This window comes from Hypomesus transpacificus, chromosome 4, assembly GCF_021917145.1.
Source record: "Hypomesus transpacificus isolate Combined female chromosome 4, fHypTra1, whole genome shotgun sequence".
NCBI classification, from domain to species: Eukaryota; Metazoa; Chordata; class Actinopteri; order Osmeriformes; family Osmeridae; genus Hypomesus; species Hypomesus transpacificus.
Window position 1 is genome coordinate 11,010,516 of NC_061063.1, and position 18,957 is coordinate 11,029,472.

Sequence of the window (18,957 nt, forward strand, 5' to 3'; positions counted from 1 at the left end):
ACACATACATGTACGCACATACACAGACACAAACATACTGTATACACAGGCACACACACACACAAAGAAACAGGAAACAGGAAGTCTTCATGTGTTCATATCTATGTACACACACGCATGCATATAGACAAGCAGACAGGCTCCACTAACACAGCATTTGACCCAAGTGCTGGTTCACTGTGGTAATGCACCTGGCCCCCGAGTGCATCATAACTACAAGGTATCTCCTCAGCCACAAATAACCTGATTCTGTTTGTGTGTCCAGTCAATTTTAGGGTGTAAAAGCAGTTTAGAAACTATTTCAACTGTTCAAATGAATCAAACTAACAATTTCCTCTTCATGTTTTCCCTGTTTCCACAGGTGTAGCTGTCAGACAGCAGGATGGAGTCAGCCTCTCTTCTCTGGCTGGTCTTGTGCTCTGTGCTGGTGAGTTTAACCTTATTTTCCCAGCGCTATAATTGTTCTCATTAATCAGTTACAATGTTGCATCAGAAAGTCATCATTTTCTCACAGTAACATGCAAAGCTTTCATTAATTTGACCAAATGTTGGAGTCAATAGTTTGGGGTCAAGTGATTGTTGAGGCTCATCAAAAACCTGAAAGATTAATTTCATGCAGTTCACTAATCTGCTCACTGTAATTCCTTTAGTTTGGTAATGAGGAGTTAAATGTTCTCTGAACCATAAAACTACAGATCTGGAATGATTGTGTGTGTATGGTCTATATCCTATGACAAAATATATAACGTGTTATAGAGGCAGTGTTATTGGACTGTTCCCTGTCACTGTGCCTGTTTTAGTCAGTTGGTTTGTTGTGTTTGAGAAACATCAGTAATTACTATCTCCAAGATGATGAGACACCGACTAATGTTGAATTTTCTAATGAGGGAGCTTTTGATGATGTCATGATAATAAACGTGTCTGAATCTGCCTGTTTCTGTTGTGTTGGTGGGGATCTTACAAGACTGTTGTAACATGATGGATAATGCCTGACTGAATACACTTCCACACATCATTGAAGTAACTGTGTGGGTAGGGCATGGACCATGCTGGTTGAGGGTCTAATGCAGTGACCTGGGTTTGATTCCGGCTCGGGGCGTTTCTGCATTTCTGTCTTCCCTTCTCTCTCTCCTATTCATTTCTTGTCTCTGTCCAATAAAGCAAAAAATAAAAGCTCCCCAAAAACATATTCCTGGAAAAAAATAATGTTCTGTTACTGGCACCTTCTCTGCGTTTATAAACCGTTATTGTGCTTTGTGTGTTTCACATCGCGGCTGTAAAGTTTCCCTTCCTCCAGGCAGCTGCTGGGACAGCGTGGACTGACCTAATCTCCTGGGGCTGACCGCGTCAGAAACTAAAACAACACCTGTTGTTTGGTTTCTTCCGCTCAGGTCGAGTCCTCTCACAGTGGTGGTGGCCTAGTGGTCGTATGTATGACGTCATTTACTTCAATGTTTGGAGTGACATCATATGTACGGCTGCTAAACTGCTACATGGGACAGCATCGGCACCAACACACTCCCTGAACAAACTCTGTCCATCCCACCGAGGTGTTTGTGTCTTTTTGACTTTTGTGTGACTTTAAAGTGTCATGTCGGAATAATTCGCCAGGAGAGTTCAGTGGAAAGCCGCACGCGCCTCCTGCATTCTCTACGGAAACGCGTCCCAGTGGAGAGAGAGGGAGAGAGAGAAGAGGAGGATGGAAGTGATCTCGGCAATTAAACAAAGAAAGAAGAGCGCTAGGGCCAGTTCCAGGACGATCTCTCTGAGCATTTATGTTAATATTCATGCAGAATTAATTAAAAGCGAAGCAGCTGAGAGGAGCGAGCCTGGTGAAGTGGCTTCCTTTTCTCAGAAGAGAAACGCAGCGCGATGAGTCATCCTGGAGTAGCGACGCCCGACAAAGATGCTGTTTGAATTTTGATTCTCTCGTCTTTGTGGGCGAGGGCCACTATAACGATAAGCTGCTCAACACACACACAGGCAGCAGTATTCAGCCTCTTCATGAACCACAATGACCAGATAGGGCCGGAAAAGCGCGATCACGCCGTGAATTTTCAAACAAACTTGACATTTACATTTATGCATTTAGCAAACGCTTTTATCCAAAGCGACTTACAAGAGAGAGCTTTACAAAAGAGCATAGGTCACTGATCGTAACAACGAGGTAGTCCCAAACATTGCAAGCAGCCAAAACATGAAGCATACATTGTGAAAAACTAAACAAGTGCCAACAGAAGACCCAAAAGAGCATGCAGTACAAGTTACAAATTTAAACAACATGAACCCCAATAAAGTGCAAGATTGTATACCTGTAGAAGAACAATCAACAGTAAAATATTTCACAGCGAGTACAAGAGTTCAAGAGTTAACTTTGTTATAACTAAGGATTCTACAAGGAAACTTGTAGAAACTTGTACAGCTTTTGAAGAAATCCAGTTGTTAACTTCAGATTGGTAGTTGTGTACCTGAACTGTGAAGCACTTGTTGTGTGCGCTTGACTGTGTGATGTCTGCGCCCAATCAATTTAGACCATAGTAGGCCTACCTAGCAAATTTCACAGTCAAAACAACAAAGCCTCGTTGTTGATTTCGATAAGCCGTGAAGCTGCTAGCCAATTTCTCTCAGACCCGTCTGAAGTACCTTCATGAGCAACACGAGAGCCGTTCTCAGTGTTGTGTTTCGGCCTGAGCTGAGGTAAGATTGTGGTTGTTGTTTTCACAGTCTGGAACAGTCGCCCAACACGATCTCCCTCCAGACGCATCACTCAGGCCGGTGTTGACCGCCACAGAGGGCGAGGGCCGCGCCACAACAGAGGGTCAAAACCGATGTCTGAAGCTGTCGAGCCGAGCCCAGACGCACAGCAGGACAGGTGAAGCTCTAATCACATTTCACTGCTTAAAGGAGAGGCTCAGATTGGATTACGCGGAGCTTTTAGAGACAGTAGCGGAGTTGACACTGTAACCTCTGTGTCGGAAGTAGACTAACGTCTTCATTGTTATCCAGAGCGACGTACAAAGAGTGAATCAAGTCTCCCTCGACGGTTATCTTAGTGGTCTGTGGGGGCGTGTCGGTGGTTAGAGCATTCGACTCCAGATCGCAAGGTCACAGGTTTAAATCCCCCTGGTATCCCCCTTAGTATGACCTGACAGACAGTGTCCCTAGCAGTCAGAAACATCTTAACTCGGTTAAGGTCATGTGCTTGACAGCTGTTTTAACAACATGAATCCAGCTCTATAGGATGTGTCTGATGTTTTAAGACTGATCTAACATGAATACAACTCTAGGATGTTTCTCAGGTAGAATGCAGACTTTCACAACCAGTGTGTTTACGTAGGTAGTATATCTGGACAGATTTCCCAGAACTTTCTCTCCTGCAGGTGTGTATTGTGGGCGAGTGTGGGATGGAGTGTTGTGTTGGGAAGACACCCCAGCTGGGACCTACGCTACTCAAACCTGCCCCGGCGACCCGGGTCTGAACCCGACAGGTGAGACCAAACACCCATCAGTCACTCAGGCCCTCAAGCACCTCTGGTCTCTCTGGAGACCAGCCCTGTGCTCCTTCACAGCGAGGAAGAGCCAGAGAGGAAGTTGGGAAAGTTTTCTGGAATAGGTTTTTGATCTAATCCTCCTCGAGAGACACTGATGAACGATCCAATCTGTGGAGGGTGGGTAGTGGAGGATAGGAGCGCTGGGGAGCTGACAGGAGATGATGATCGTGGACGCCTGGGTCCTCCTGTGCAGCACCAGGAGACGAAGCTGAAATAATGACCACATCCGGACTCACCCCAGAGACCGCTTTTGCTCGGTGGGCTAAGAAGGGTGCTGTTTGGGTACATCCAGGTTGGAAGCATGGACACATTTTCAGCGGTATGAAACTGGGATTGAGGGGAATAGTCAGGTGATCCTGCCTGTGAGAGAGGGGATAGTGTGAACCGAGTTGGACGGAGATGCAGAATAGGGGATTATCTTTTAGGTGAAGATGGAGAGCTGGGTTAGGCTGGTTTCTGATGGGAACATGGGGATCTCACTTGGGTCTCGTTGCTGACTCTGTCTGCAGCCAACACTATAACTCTGGGTTAAACTCAGCTCTCGTTGCGGAAAGATATTGCACGTGAAGTCAACTTGGAAACCTCTGGCTAGTGCTTTCCCACTGCTAATGAAGTTCTGAGGTTTCATAAATAACCATTTCTCATAACCTCTTTACCACAACTAGATAGACGCCTGGTGTAGAAATGCTAAAACCTAAATTACATTTAGTTAAAGAGGTTTATGGTGCGCTTGACACTGAACCAGATGGTAAAGCCAGTTGTGTTGTTTATATTTAATAAATGTTCTGCATTTAGCAGGCACTTTTACTTCTCATACAGCATGGAGACTTACTCAGCTTATGGATGTTAATTAGGTATTTATAAGTCTCCCAGAGGCAAGCCCCTTTGCTGCAGTTATCAGACAGTAGAGAAATACCATCATGGTGTCCAGCCTCTATTAGCCGACTGATGGATTCCTCAGGTACTAGCAGACATTACTCAGAACTGAAATTACATCGCTAACAATTACCTCTGACATTCTTTCTTTTTCTTTTTTTCCCCCCAGAAAAAGTGTCAAAATATTGTGATGAATCTGGTAATTGGTTCCAGAGTCCCTCCATTAATAAGACCTTGTCTGACTGTCAGGAGCTCTCCAAGGACAAATTAAAGGTAATTGGAGATTGATTTGGTTTCCTGTGATTAACGGACCAACAGAAGCTGAGAGTGTTGTGGAGTACAGCCAGACAGATGCTCATTTGGACTGTGGCCACTGGGTTATGTCGTCTGTACTTGTTGTCATATGTACATCTAAATATATGTATTAATATCAATGATTGCGATATAACGAAAGTTTGTTCAATAGCTAGGATGTAAATGTTAAAACCTTGATATATTATAGCAGAGACGTGGCTATTGAACAAACTTCAAATATCGTAATCATTGATATCAATACAGTACCAGTCAAAAGTTTGGACACATTTTCCCATTTTTAGATGTACATATGACATAAAAGGTGGATTTGTAGGCTAAAAGTATATAGATGTAAATATGTCCACATTCCTGTTTGATGTTACATGAATACGTTTAGTTATGTTTTGTTTGCCGCCCTCTCGCGTTTGTGTGCGTCTCAGGTGGGGACGGCCCAGGGGGTTTCGGACCCTGAGCCCACCTCGGAGAGCAGGATGAGTCCCATGGCCACCCAGAAAGAGGAGGAGAGCAAGAAGATCATCGACGGCCAGTACAAGTGCTTTGAGAAGATGCACAGAGACCAGCCGTACAACAGATCAGGTAGTGAACACTCTCACTGTGTCTTTGTGGCACATCTAACTCAAGCTAAGAAACGTTATACTTAAACGATGCTTGCAAGGTAGTGCAAACATACTTGAAATGTATTGAAGATGGTGTGATAATTATGCGACTAGACTACATCAGGTTTAAGAGCACTTCCAGTTGTGTAGAAACATATCATATAATGTAATGGGAATGTTTTCATCTCTTATTTAATTCATTCTCTTAATTTAAATGAGATTTGTTCACTTTTTTCTATCTGGGAACCAGTATCTCAACACAGGACAGGCCATCTGAATGTTAACATAGAAGTGTGTTTTAGTGGACTGTTGGACCGTCAGCAGGTGTTGAAGTGGGTGTGTTTGGTGTGTTGGTGGGGCAGGTGTGTACCGTCACCAGGTGTTGAAGTGGGTGTGTTTGGTGTGTTGGTGGGGCAGGTGTGTACTGTAACAGGACCTGGGACGGATGGCTGTGTTGGGACGACACCCCTTCTGGTACCTTCACTTCTCAACACTGCCCCAACTACTTCAGAGACTTCGACCCCACAGGTAAGGAGAAGGAATGCCCCCCCCGGTCCACCCCTCTACCCCGCCTCATTCTACGAACCTGGGCAGGCCCTCTAAAGGCTTGTTAACTCCTCATGAGAAATTCATCACTTAGCTCCAACATTAGACTACATTAAAAGAGGATTCAGGTTCTAAATATTCATACGTGAAATTGAATTATTAATCTCTTCAAATGGAGGAGCCGTAGGGAGCTTGGCAAGATCGTTTGGATGTTCGAGCGCCTCTCTTAACGTGTGTCTTCCCCGGGATCGGCCTTTCTTTCTGTACGTCAGAAAAGGTGACCAAGTTTTGCGGAGAGAATGGTCAGTGGTTCCGGCACCCTGAGACCAATAGGACCTGGTCAAACTACACCCTCTGTAACTCAGGAACCAAATACAAGCTGAAGGTGAGGAGATGTCGAAGCCAGCTGGGACTGTGTGTGTGTATGACAGGGGATTAGGTTTTCAAATGTGGGTGGGACAGGTTTTGACAACTGAGGATGCGGCTGTTAAACATAATTTCCTTTTTTTATAAGTGTGTATGTGATGGGGGGGGGGGCAGATTTGCTGTTTTCGTGTAACCTGAAACCTACGCCCCTGGTTCATGAGTTCCTACAAGTCTGAAAACACCAAAAGGATTAGAAACTACAAACTCTGTCTTCTGAAAATGTGCCATGCCAGTGAGGACAGGTGACAGGGTGTGTGAGTACCCTCCTGGTGTTCATGTGGTTTCTCTGTTTCCTCTCAGATGGCGTATATTCTTTACTACATGGCCATCGTGGGTCACGCCTTGTCCATCGCCTCTCTGCTCATCTCTCTGGTCATATTCTTCTACTTCAGGTATTACTCCTTTGCTACTTTGAGCCAGAGTCTGTATTCCTGTTGTCTTCACAAACTGGTACTAATGCTGGATAGAACGAGCAGGATGGATGATGACGAGCAGGATGGATGATGACGAGCAGGATGGATGATGACGAGCAGGATGGATGATGATGACGAGCAGGATTGCCATGTTCATGCTCAGGTTCTGTCTTTCACTCAGATGTCGAGTGATTTCATAATTAGGTCAATCATTTGAAAACTGTCTGGAGCGCTTCTGACAATGGGAACTTGATGTGTTGTGTCTGAATGTGTCTCAAACACAACGGTCTACATTGTTTCAAGTCCTCTTTTTGGGGCTGTGTTTACAACTATTGGATTCTCTCCCGTGATTATTCCTTATGAGAACGAGACACCTACTGTGAGCCATGCAGGATTATTCTCCTCCAAAACATCTGATCGCCATGTTGTTATATACAGCTAATGGACATATGTGCAGTACAGTGCCGTACGAGGCTCTGGAAGTGGCGTGCTAGCTGTTTGGTGTGCTAGCTGTTTGGCGTGCTAGCTGTTTGGCGTGCTAGCTGTTTGGCGTGCTAGCTGTTTGGCGTGCTAGCTGTTTGGCGTGCTAGCTGTGTGGCGTGCTAGCTGTGTGGCGTGCTAGCTGTTTGGGGTGCTAGCTGTTTGGCGTGCTAGCTGTTTGACGTGCTAGCTGTTTGGTGTGCTGCAGTGGTTCTAGTCTTTTCTGTGCCATAGGATCTGCCATGTATAGATGCAGTGACGTCACTTCCTGGTGGTTTTGGTGTCCTCAATTTCATGCTAACTTAATTTGCCACATAACCACTTTCAGGGCAGAGTCATTTCACAGGGTACTGTGTGAGGTCAGGACCTTTGAGTCATCGGATCTTTAACGTGCACTCTGAAAACAGCGCAGCTAATTGAAAACAGTGCAAAGCGAAGGAGCGATGAGGTGAGTCGGGAGTTAATGTTCAGCGTCACAGGAGTAGATGAGGCGTGAGGGCCAGGCCTGACCTGGAGGAGGAGAATATGACTGTGTTTTAAAGAGATATTAGATCATATCATGGATATCAAACCTTCTCTTATGTGAGTTTTATCCACAGTGACTATATACCAGCAAGATTTCGATTGAGTCCATATTGGTCTGAAACAAGATACACACAAAAATATGTAACTTTTCATGCACCATTATGTTTTTGAGGGGAAATTTCATGTTTGGCAAAGTAATCTGAGCTGAAATTGGGATATTTTAATGTGTTTAAGAATCCTGTGGATCCAGCAATGGTCAGGTCAACTGTTCTCCAAAGCAGCTGCTTTGTATTTAGCAGGTACATTCGCAGGACATTTTCAGGACATTTCCATTTTTCCCAGCCCGTGTTCGTTTGGAGACGGGCTGGGAAAAATGGAAATGTCCTGCAAATGTACCTGCTAAATACAAAGCAGCCAGGACAGCCACTGCAGATGCAAGCGTGCACATCTCAGTAGCTACTTAATTATTTTACTTGAACTTTAAGTTGTTTTTGTGGCAGGATTATATATTTAAGCGTTTAATAGTATAACAAATATAACACAGCAACTACTACAGACTAGTCAGGATCTCAATGACAGTTTTTAATGGTCAAAGCAATGATTTGAGAATATTCTGTATTTATAGTCAGGTCTCTTAAAAAAAAGTCTTAATGTGGTTTTACAGGTTCCAGATGTGAAGTTCACAATGGTATTTGACAGGGTACAGCTGCACTATCCTTATTTATGGGCTCGCTTCAATACTGCCAGAATCCCCTTATAAAAAATACTCTGGCTAGCTGTAAAAATAAAAATAAAATTTGAGCTAAAAAAATCTAAAAAACTTAGCATTGGCAAAATGTGTACCATGAAACAGTGCAGTGTTGTAGATGTGAGTGATTCGGTATGATTACATCCTGTCTTTGTATGACGGTAGCATTTCCTTAGAAGTCAGAATGTCTACTGAATTCCATGTCATGTTTTGAGAACGTCCAAATGTCCTAATGGTAAATACAAAGAGAACCTTCTATGGTTTAGTCTGTTTTATCTGTCTCTGCATACAGTAGGAAAAGTTGATAAGTGCTCTCAAATTACCATGAGCGAGCTGGGATTCCATTCCAACACCCTTGCTAAGTTGTCATTTAACAAGCTATAATCAAAAGATTTAGAGGGAAGATTGCCACATTAGTTTCCTAATGATGAGAAAAGAATTACCGAAAGTGTTCAGACAGAAAACAGATTTGGCAAGTTATTTTCTCTCAATTACTCTAGTAAACACTGTTCAAGCTGTCCTTAATTGCTTGTTTTAGTAGAGTGTGGTTGCCATGAAATGTAAAGCATTAGTTCGCTAACCAGGCTAGAAAAGGAAATAATTTGAATTTCACTAACTCATCGTTAGGTAGATAATGTGGCCTTTTGATTTTCTGAAACCGTTTTCACAGATGAGTTCTTGACTCACTATGCACTCACTGAGACTGGATCCACTTTGCCGAATCTTCAGTAAGCTCACCAGAAACAGTTAGACAAGCTCTTAGCTAATCTTCATGTAATGTTTATTCATATATTTCATCTTTATCTCAGACATCAATAAAATATAAATCCTGATGATGTAAAAAAAACTATTTTGTGTTTAACAAACTGTGTTTTTGCAAGTACACAGCATGTCCACATTATACAAGTGGAAACCAACAGGTTTAATCCATTAGACAGAACACTGAACATCTGAATATTCCATCAGGGCATCTGACGCCAGAGACTTCTTTCCGATGGTTATTTATGGTCCCATTTACTTCATCAACGACTGCCAAGTCTTGTTTATGGAATGAAATATGTTGATGTTTGCTAAATGTAGTATTTTTCATCTTGATTATTCATTATTTGACATATTTGTTGCATTCCTCATTTAAAATGAGTTTAGCATTCATTTCTCAGAAATATCACATTTCGTAGATTTGGAAATTGATCTTCGACCATATACGGGTCATATAGTCTCAATTTTTTTTCCATACACTTCAGCAACTTATCTAACGTCCCCCACTACTCCTACAGATAGTTTCAACATTTCAAATTCACGTAGTTGATGCTCGTGCTTACAGTAAATGCTTTTCATCTCTGATTAACGAATGTTGTTCTTGTTGCTTGTTCTCTCCCAGGAGTCTTAGCTGCCAGCGTATCACGCTACACAAGAACCTCTTCTGTTCCTACGTGCTGAACTCAGCCCTCACGCTCATCTCCCTGACCGCTGTGGTCAACAACCCCGACGTGGTGCAAAGGAACTCTGTAAGTCACATCTACAGCAGTCAGTCTCCAGGACTCAGGTCTATTAAAATAATCAGGCCTATTAAAACCTCACGGAATAGTCTTTTTTTCTCAAATGCATGCCATTGAACGATACAGGGTGTATTTTCACACTGGGTTACATATCTTAATTTGTAAAAAAGAATAAATACATTTATATAAAGATATAAAAACGTCTCTGCGGAAAAATATAACAGGTTCAAACGAGTTATTCGATAACCTGCTCACAGGAAGAAAAGCATGTGATAGCCTACACTTTGAAGAAGCACTGTGAGTACACGCTGTGGGGGTCTCAGTCACTGCCGTAGTGCCAGAAGAGCCTCTTCACTCCACCAGTCTGAATCTGTAACGGTGTTGTGACTCGGCCCAGAGCTGTCTCTGTCCGAGCGCTCACACATCATCCTGTCAGGGCTTTGAACTTCCGCCAGTCAGGCCTTGGAAGGTGAATTTCAGACGTGAATTCTTTGTGTCTGGAGGGCTGTTAAGGTGATAAATCTATCTGGGAGGAATGCTGTGCTATCCGGGATCATTCCTACTGTGTCTGAAGTGTTGCTTTTAAGAGGCCTTTTATTACATCTACATACAAAAGGAAATGGTCTGAAAACGACTGAGTTTTACCTGCTACATGGTCCTAACTACAGACTTACCCACTGAGTGAATGTCTTTTTCAAACTCTAAAGACTTAATAATAATAATAATCGTTTCTTATTTATCCAGAGAGATACAGGGAAGAGTGGCAGGAAATTCCGCCCTGCAAAAATGTCTCAAGGAGGGATCCACCTCAAGTCACAGATGAGATCATGACGTGCTGCGGCTTCATTTGTCAAAAAATAATTCATAACGCAAGAAAGAACCTTTTCCAAGAAAGAGAAATCGCGTTCCAAAGCAGAGGCCTTTGTTTTCTTGTCTAGAAGAAACCGCTAATGGTCAGAGCGCACGGGCACAGGCTGCGTCTGTGAAGCAGAGTGGGAGCTGGGAACGTAAGACCCCATTATCAGGAGCTCTGTTGCAGACACATCGTCTGTTTCAAGTTGTTTTTCTCTGCCAGACAGAGAGAGGCTCTGGATGTCTGGGTTTGATTTCCAGCTCCAGCGCTGTGCTCCTGTCTCCGTACCTTCACGTTCCCGCGTGGGGAACCGGCCCGAGCACTAATCCATCTGGCTCGCGCCCGAGCACAGTGTTTACTCAGATCTCCCCACTTGATGTGTCCAAAAACTCTGGGGTGACTGACGGCTCACACAACCGCTATGAAGACTGGGTTCCAGCACGGTGTCCCAGTGGAATTGAATTCACCCGTCTGTTTAAAGTTGGTTTGTGAGGACGGTGTTTTAGAAAGGCAGAACTGTTTTGGTTTCTGTGTGGTCTTTGACACATTAAATCAAAATCAAAATGTATTTGTATTGCCCTTTTTACAAGCAATGTCACAGAGGGCTTCACATACGCTGATAGAACTGCCCCTCAACCAACCTAAACCCTCAAGGAAGACAGGGGAAAAGTCCCAGAAAAACTCACTAGAGGAGAAAAGATGTAAGAAACCTTGGCAGGAGCTATTCAGTGAGAGATCCCCTCCTCCCTAGACGGTAGGTGAAAGAGAGGTGCAGAACACAGGCTAAACATAGTCATACAGCAGGGAAGTGTCAATGGGTGTTGAAACACCAAAATCCAGTGTTCAACTTGGCTCAGAGTTGATACATTTTGGTTTAAGGAGAGGTAGCTACAGGTCTGGGGACTGTGATCGGTGCAGCATCACAGGCCAGGGGGTGAGGAAAGCGACCGGGTCCTGGCTGTTGTCCGTCAGGGAGACTGGTGTCCACTTGGCGACTAGATCCAGCGTTGGCAGACCGACGACCAGGCAGGTGCTGACAGCTCAAAGCCCCCACACTACAGGGGATGTGTGGAGGGGGGACGATAGAGAGAGGAGAGCATGAATTAGAGAATGCCAGGAGCAGCTAACAGTTACTGTATTATTAGAACGAGGTCCCCACCGGTCAAGTGTGGACTAGTGCAGCAATTTAGCAGACCAAAAAAGGGTATTTGATGCAGTCCTAGACGCTAAGATACACATATGAAGTGTTGCATGTTGGTAGTTGCATCAGTGGTTGCTGCAAACAAGGTCATTACGACCAGGGCTCGGACACGGTGATTGAGTTTTGCTCGTGTCTTTTGGAGAACATGTTGAAACACTTCTGTGAGGATGATTTAGGAGTGATTCAGTCTGCTGGGAGAATAGGCTTAATGTGGAACAAGAACTCTTTCTGTTCCCAGTGAGAACCTAGACCCACTGGTGGGCCAGACCCTGGCTGAGGCGGTCCCTGGTGTCTGGGCCTGGGAGAGGGGAGGACCGTGAGATGCAGAACCAGAATGGCCCACGTTGGGTGACTTCCAGTACAGTCTCAGTTTCAATGGATGTACTGAAGGGTGCATTTGTTTTATTAGAAAAAAAAACAAGGAGGTAAAATAAATTAAGGTTTGAATGAGCCAACATGTCTTGCAGAAAACATGGAGCAGAAGATGCGTTTGGTCCAGTCAGAGTGGAGGGAATAGGGGAGATGGAGGCTTTTAGGCTGGGTGTCCATATTCCGACATCGAGTCAAACAGTGTCTTTTTCTGAACGCCAGCGTCTTTTATCAGTTGTTCCATGCGTCCATCTAGGGAAAAAGCCCTGCTCACAGTCTATTTTTAGAGCGCTCCGACTTACTGGTGCGGCCGGTAGTTAATCAACGGAACTTTTCAGAAAGGCGCAGAAGTCGTCTCTGTCGCTCCGTTTGAGCTTGCCAGCCAGTGAACAGTCTGAGAGTTGAAAACGTCCGTTAATGATTCGCTAATAGCTTAAATTAGCCGTGTATACTGATTTTGAATATTGTTTCAAACTAGCTAGCGGTCAAGAGCCGATGACGCGCATCGCAGCACTTTTCTGACAGAAAAACCACATGGACACGCGCCCAAGGCTCCAGTGTTTTTTCATGTCCTGCATATTACAGGGATATGGGATTAGTTCAAACCCATTGGCTAACACAATCCTTCCATTACATCTGCACACATTTTACGGAGTTTGAAAGACAAGAGAAAGCACAGGTCAAGACACGGGACAATACGTTTTTAATAAAATATCTACATTTGTGTGTACCGTTTGATGTTTGAGCCCTTGAAGACATTCAAGTAGGCTACGTTAGAGTGAATTATGTTTTTGGAAATGACAACGTCAACAAGAAGAAAAAAAAGGGATGTTATTTTTCTTGAGAAAGATAAAATACAAAAACAAAGATGTTTACTCTAATGGCTTTTAGCATATCTGGCTTGAGGTTGTTTGTTTTCCCAGTGGGGTGTGTATGGATTAACATCTTTTCCTCAGACAAGAATAATACCTGCTAATGATTTTGAGTCAGAGACTGGAGACTCATGCAGTGCTGACTATTGTGTTTTCCAAATCAAGCTAATATCACACATTTATTAAATCGCATCCAGTGACGCATTTGGATCAAACGCTGTTTTTGTTTTCACCTTCTCCATTAATCAAATGACGTCAGGGTTTTGTCTAAATAACATTTTGAATGAATATTTGTGAAAAGTAACCTTGGCAACAGGAAGAGAGGGTGTTAGACATGACCCTCTGCTCATCTTATTTCATGGGGTAACAGCTTAGTGGTTAGAGCAGGGGTTTCACTTTCACGATACATGTTCCCACTTTTGGGAAAACAGCTAATCTGTCCCCCTCACTTTTCACCAAAAAAATGAATTCACAGCCCCGTCCCCGTCCCCGTCCCCGTCCCCGTCCTCGGTTATTAAACAAATCTGTCCCCACGATATTTGAAAACAAACCTCCGCCCCTGGGTTAGAGCATTTGCCGATCTAGAGATTGCCGGTTCAAATCCCCCAGCACTGTGTGTCAGCTAGCATGAAAGCATCATCTAAGTCTTTGTGTTGTTCTCCAGGTGAGCTGCAAGGTGCTGCACTTCTTCCACATGTACATGCTGGGCTGTAACTATCTGTGGATGCTGTGTGAGGGAATCTACCTGCACACTCTCATTGTGGTGGCTGTGTTCGCAGAGGAGCAACACCTGCACTGGTACTACCTGCTGGGATGGGGTGAGTTTCTGGTACCTGCTGGGCTGGGCTGAGTCTCTGGTACCTGCTGGGCTGGGCTGAGTCTCTGGTACCTGCTGGGCTGGGCTGAGTCTCTGGTACCTGCTGGGCTGGGGTCAGTCGAGTTGACAGCATGATGACAACTAGAAGGACATAGAACCTGATCTGGGTGTGAAGAGGAAACCTAGTTCTCATAATTCTCTCTCTGTGTTCTCTCTGGTTCTAGGGTTTCCCTTGGTGCCGGCCTCCATCCACGCTATAGCACGGAAGAAGTACTTTGATGACAAGTAAGTGTGTCTGTGTGGGTGTGTGTCTGTGTGTGTGTGTGTCTGTGTGTGTGTGTGTGTGTGTGTGTGTCTGTGTGTGTGTGTCTTGGACAGCAGTCAGCAGTGTGACATGGTGTTTCTCTCCTGCAGCTGTTGGATGAGTGTGGAGACTCATCTCCTGTATGTGGTTCACGGGCCCATCATGGCTGCTCTACTGGTGAGCCAGGCCTTCTAGTTCACAGCCCTCTACTCTCTACTTTAATCATATATACATATTTTGGGGCATTTTCCATGCTTGAGGGGGGAGCCTGGTTTGACTTCCTGTGTGTGTGTGATTCCTGTGTGGGTGTGTGTGTGGGTGTGTGTTTCTCTGTGTGTGTGTGTGTGTGTGTGTGCGTTTCTGTGTGTGTGTGTGTGTGTGGGTGTGTGTGTGTTTCTCTCTGTGTGTGTGTGTGTGGCAGGTGAACCTGTTCTTCCTGCTGAACATCGTGAGGGTGCTGGTGACCAAACTCCGGGACACGCACCGTGCAGAGAGCAACATGTATATGAAGGCAGTGAGGGCCACCCTGATCCTGGTTCCTCTGCTGGGGATCCAGTTTGTCATCTTCCCCTGGAGACCAGAGAACCAGCTGGCGGGGGAAGTGTATGATTACATCATGCACATACTGATGCACTACCAGGTACCAGAGAGCCTCTGGCCTTACAGTCACACAGTCCAACAAAAGGATTTATATATGTGCAAAATGTATACTGCCACACACAAATACAGAACCAAAAAGATAAATATATTATTACAACAACAATATATATATATATTACCTTCAAAGATCTGACTGGGGAAAGTAGATGAAAATTAGCCTCTCTGGCTAAATCCGGCTCACTTGCAGTTTTGCTGTTGATTGGTGTTCATTGTACCTGCAAAATAAATACCTAACACTTCTGCACAGTACTGTATATTATTGTATATCATTTATTATTAAATAGTACACAATTGTTTTTGCCTTACACTAAGGAATGTCTTAAAAAGTCTGTGATAATGGTTATTGTTGTTAGTTGAGGTGTCGTCACATGATGTGAGGTGTGATCACATGATGTGAGGTGTTGTCACATGATGTGAGGTGTGATCACATGATGTGAGGTGTTGTCACATGATTTGAGGTGTTACATGCATTGAAGTGTTCTTGTTTTGTTTCCAGGGTTTACTGGTGGCAACTATATTCTGCTTCTTCAACGGGGAGGTGAGCGTGTATTCCTCCGACTGTTTTCCATTTCACTCAACTTCCACTTGAATGTTTTTTCACAGTTTTACATCCCTGATAACAGCTCCTCAGTAGTCAAATGCAGGAGCCTCCACGGAGCCCTTGACCTTCAGTAAAGGCCAGCAACCCGGGCTCACTGTGAGACCAGGGGCAGGGGGGCAGGGTGGTGGGGGCAGGGGGGCAGGGTGGTGGGGGCAGGGGGGCAGGGTGGTGGGGGCAGGGGGGCAGGGTGGTGGGGGCAGGGAGACCTGGGGGGGGGCTTGTTGTGATGACAGTAGAGTGAGAGCAGGTTAGCTGGATCAGCAGCCAGCTATACCACGGGGTCAGACAAGGAGAACCTCAATGTATTCAATTCCCTCCAACCAGGTCTCCTGCTGTTCTGAAAGAGAAAGGGGATTGATTGCTGCAAACCACATACAACGCAAAAATATTATGATTATATTTTTAATTGTTGAATATAATGTAATATTTTTATTTTAAACTGCCGTAATTGTGCTGGGGCCACCGGGGGCTGGTTCATGTACGGATGCTTCCATGCTCAGAAACTTCAAAGCTTCGCCAGCTCACGACCGTGTAACAAGGTGTTATTCACCATGTGAGCAGGTCAGGGTGGGTGTGCTAATGACAGGTACAGCTGGCCTGAAGCGTCTGCAACCAGATTGGGGGGCGGGGGAGGGGGGCCTGTCTCTGCATGGGAAGTAAAAAACAACACGGATAAGAGACCCAGCGAAAAGGAGAACAGCATTTGAATACACAGCAGGTGGTATCTGGCAAACACGAACACTGCAAATGAACCAAGCCTTTATCAGAGTTCTCCGTTTATTCATGTTTTAAACATAGGACTTCTCTTTTTTGGGCTCGCAAAGGGCTGAAAAGTGGGTCAATTATTAGATCATGCATGAGCAGCCAGATCTCATCAGCATCATTTTAGTCCTGAAAACAAATTGGACATGTCCGGAGCAAAGAGATCCGCTTTCTAGAAGACAAAAGGAGCATTGACACACGCTGATGGCTTGGAGGGAGGGAGAATGTTTGTTTGGCTGAACTACATAATGACTAGCTGTGAGACATGGGTTTATGGGATCCAAGTTCATAACAGTGAATGACACTGGGTCCTAACTCCAGACCTGTCTACTGTGCTCAAAGCTTCTTTTGTCGGGAGAAGTCAATGTTGGGTTGGGGGGGAGAACATTCTGTATTTGTGACATTGCGTGAGGTTCCTGGTCCAAACTGCACACTTTGTTTTCTCTTGTTTCAGAAACTCTCTGCTAATCAGCTACTCAGGTCGCCTGGGTCTTTGTGTGTCTGTGTTTTGGCACCGTTGTTAGGGTCGCGTTGTTGAGGAAATTTAAAGTTCCTACTTCCCAGCCAGTTCTTGTGAAGAGAAACTGTGTCAAACTCGGCTTTCGTTTCCATTTTTAGACGCTCATTCAGAGGGTATCACTTCATCACGCAAGATAACGCGCCCGCTTCCTCTTCCAAACCTTTGTGGAGCTTCAGAACTGAGCGATTTGGTTTAAATACTTCTGTGAGCTCGCCCAGACGCTCCTCAACTCTGAGTCTAATCAGCTGAGTGATATTGAACAGGACTCTCTGGTGCATCCAGTCAGTCCAAGAATGGCTTTAATGCCCTGTGTGTGTATGTGTGCTTGTGTGTGTGTGTGTGTGTCTCCGTCAGGTCCAGGCTACCCTGAAGAGGCAGTGGGTGCAGTACAAGGCCCAGTGGGGCCAGCGGAGAAGGGAGCATTGCTCCATGCGCTCCACCTCCTACACCGCCACCTCCATCACCGAGGTGCCTGCCTTCATGTTCCACCACGACTGCAACACAGAACAGCTGAACGGACGCCACGGCGAAGACTCTGAGCTGGTGGCTCTGAAGACAGGAGATACGTACGCCTGACAGCCAGCAGAGAGCAGGACTGAGACGTCGGAGGTCAGGGGGCAGAAGTCAGAGGTCAGGGGGCAGGGGGGAGAGGTCAGGGGGCAGGGGGGAGGGGGCAGGGGGAGAGGTCAGGGGGAAGGGGGGAGAGGTCAGGGGGGAGGAGGGACAGATCAGGGGGGAGAGGTCAGGGGGGAGGTTAGGAGTTGGCCGAAGAGGGCTTGTGAAGGACCCTCTGAGGTAAAGATCAGTCCCCAGAACCTCAGAACACCACCTACTGGGTTCAGACCCTGACAGGGAAGAGGAGGTGGAGGTGGAAGAGGAGGAGGAGGTCTCTGGGACAGAAAGGTGGTGTCTGGCTGTCTGAGTTTGTCACACGGCTGCTGAGGAACACTAGAGAAGACAGGGACTCACCTGAGGGATGTGACCAATCCTGATGCTGCTATACACCTGGGGCCCCGCCCACCCTTCAGGAGGCCTGTGGAGATGACGATGGTCAGGATGATGAAGAGCTGTGGTTTTCCTCTCACCTGTGCCAAAGGATGTGTTGGTTACTGGTACGAGAGACGTCTTCAGTCTCAACTGATTCAAGCACACAGGTGATCGCTTATGGAGACAGATACACACACACACACATGCCAATGCACACCCACACACACAGGACCCTCAGTGCATCAGCTCTGGAATCGTCTACCTGCTTTCCCTCGTTTTGCTTGAAAGGTTTCACAGGAAGTTGGAGGACTTATGTGTTTTCAAACTGAAGTTTTTATTCTTATAAAAAATACCTGCTGTCTCTCTGGTGAAAGCCACAGGCCCCGCCCACACCTGTGAGTGTGTGTATGTGTGTCCCAAGTGTGTGTGTCCCAAGTGTGTGTATTCTGCAAGCTTGTGTAGCTGCTCTGCTTGTCCTCGTCATTCTGTCACGAGGCGTTAGAAAAAAATAAAAACAGGCAGCTCAAAAGATAAAGGTTCCATTATGATGTGCTGCTAAGCAGATGGGTTAGGTCCTGCACCTGAGCGGCACCCAGCCATGACACACACAGACGTGTCTAAATAAAAAAGCTGTTTACTTAGATTCCAGGCTTTGTGATTCCACTGGGAATCTTTTACTCATTTTCTGCCCCTTAAATTCCCAGCAGTATATTTTTTTAAAGAAAGATTGAAGTTCATATGTTCCACTGTTCACTGGACGGGAGAGGGGGGGCTCTGCATGGCGACGTCATGGGGCCGTTCAAAGATTTCAGAATGTTTTTCTGCTATAACTGTGATATGTATGAGTATATAGATGATGTGTAACACTGTTCATGAACTCTTGTGTCACTACATTCAGTAGCAAGGCTGTAGTTGGATACAAACAGGCAGGTTCAGTCTTTACGTGTACCCTACATTGTTGTTGCCACCAATGTCCTCTCACAGTATTTCATGGTTACAGAAGTTAGGTGTTACCTGGTCATCTATACAGAGGTTA

General features: G+C 45.3%; 1 protein-coding gene across 2 annotated transcripts; it reads left to right on the plus strand.

The window, feature by feature from the left end:
* Positions 1 to 128: 128 nt before the first annotated feature.
* calcr (calcitonin receptor) lies at positions 129 to 17,565 on the plus strand. 2 transcript variants are annotated; one of them, XM_047019873.1, is made up of 16 exons: positions 129 to 220; positions 362 to 427; positions 2,725 to 2,872; positions 3,381 to 3,488; positions 4,597 to 4,700; positions 5,162 to 5,318; positions 5,747 to 5,866; positions 6,157 to 6,269; positions 6,611 to 6,702; positions 9,858 to 9,984; positions 13,935 to 14,088; positions 14,312 to 14,372; positions 14,502 to 14,568; positions 14,813 to 15,031; positions 15,548 to 15,589; positions 17,289 to 17,565. In XM_047019873.1, the coding sequence occupies exons 2-16, from the start codon at positions 383 to 385 to the stop codon at positions 17,508 to 17,510; spliced, it is 1,779 nt and encodes a 592-aa protein (XP_046875829.1). In that variant the 5' UTR covers positions 129 to 220; positions 362 to 382; the 3' UTR covers positions 17,511 to 17,565. The 2 variants fall into 2 exon arrangements, with proteins under 2 accessions (XP_046875829.1, XP_046875830.1); XM_047019874.1 differs by having other exon boundaries at positions 5,756 to 5,866.
* Positions 17,566 to 18,957: the final 1,392 nt, after the last annotated feature.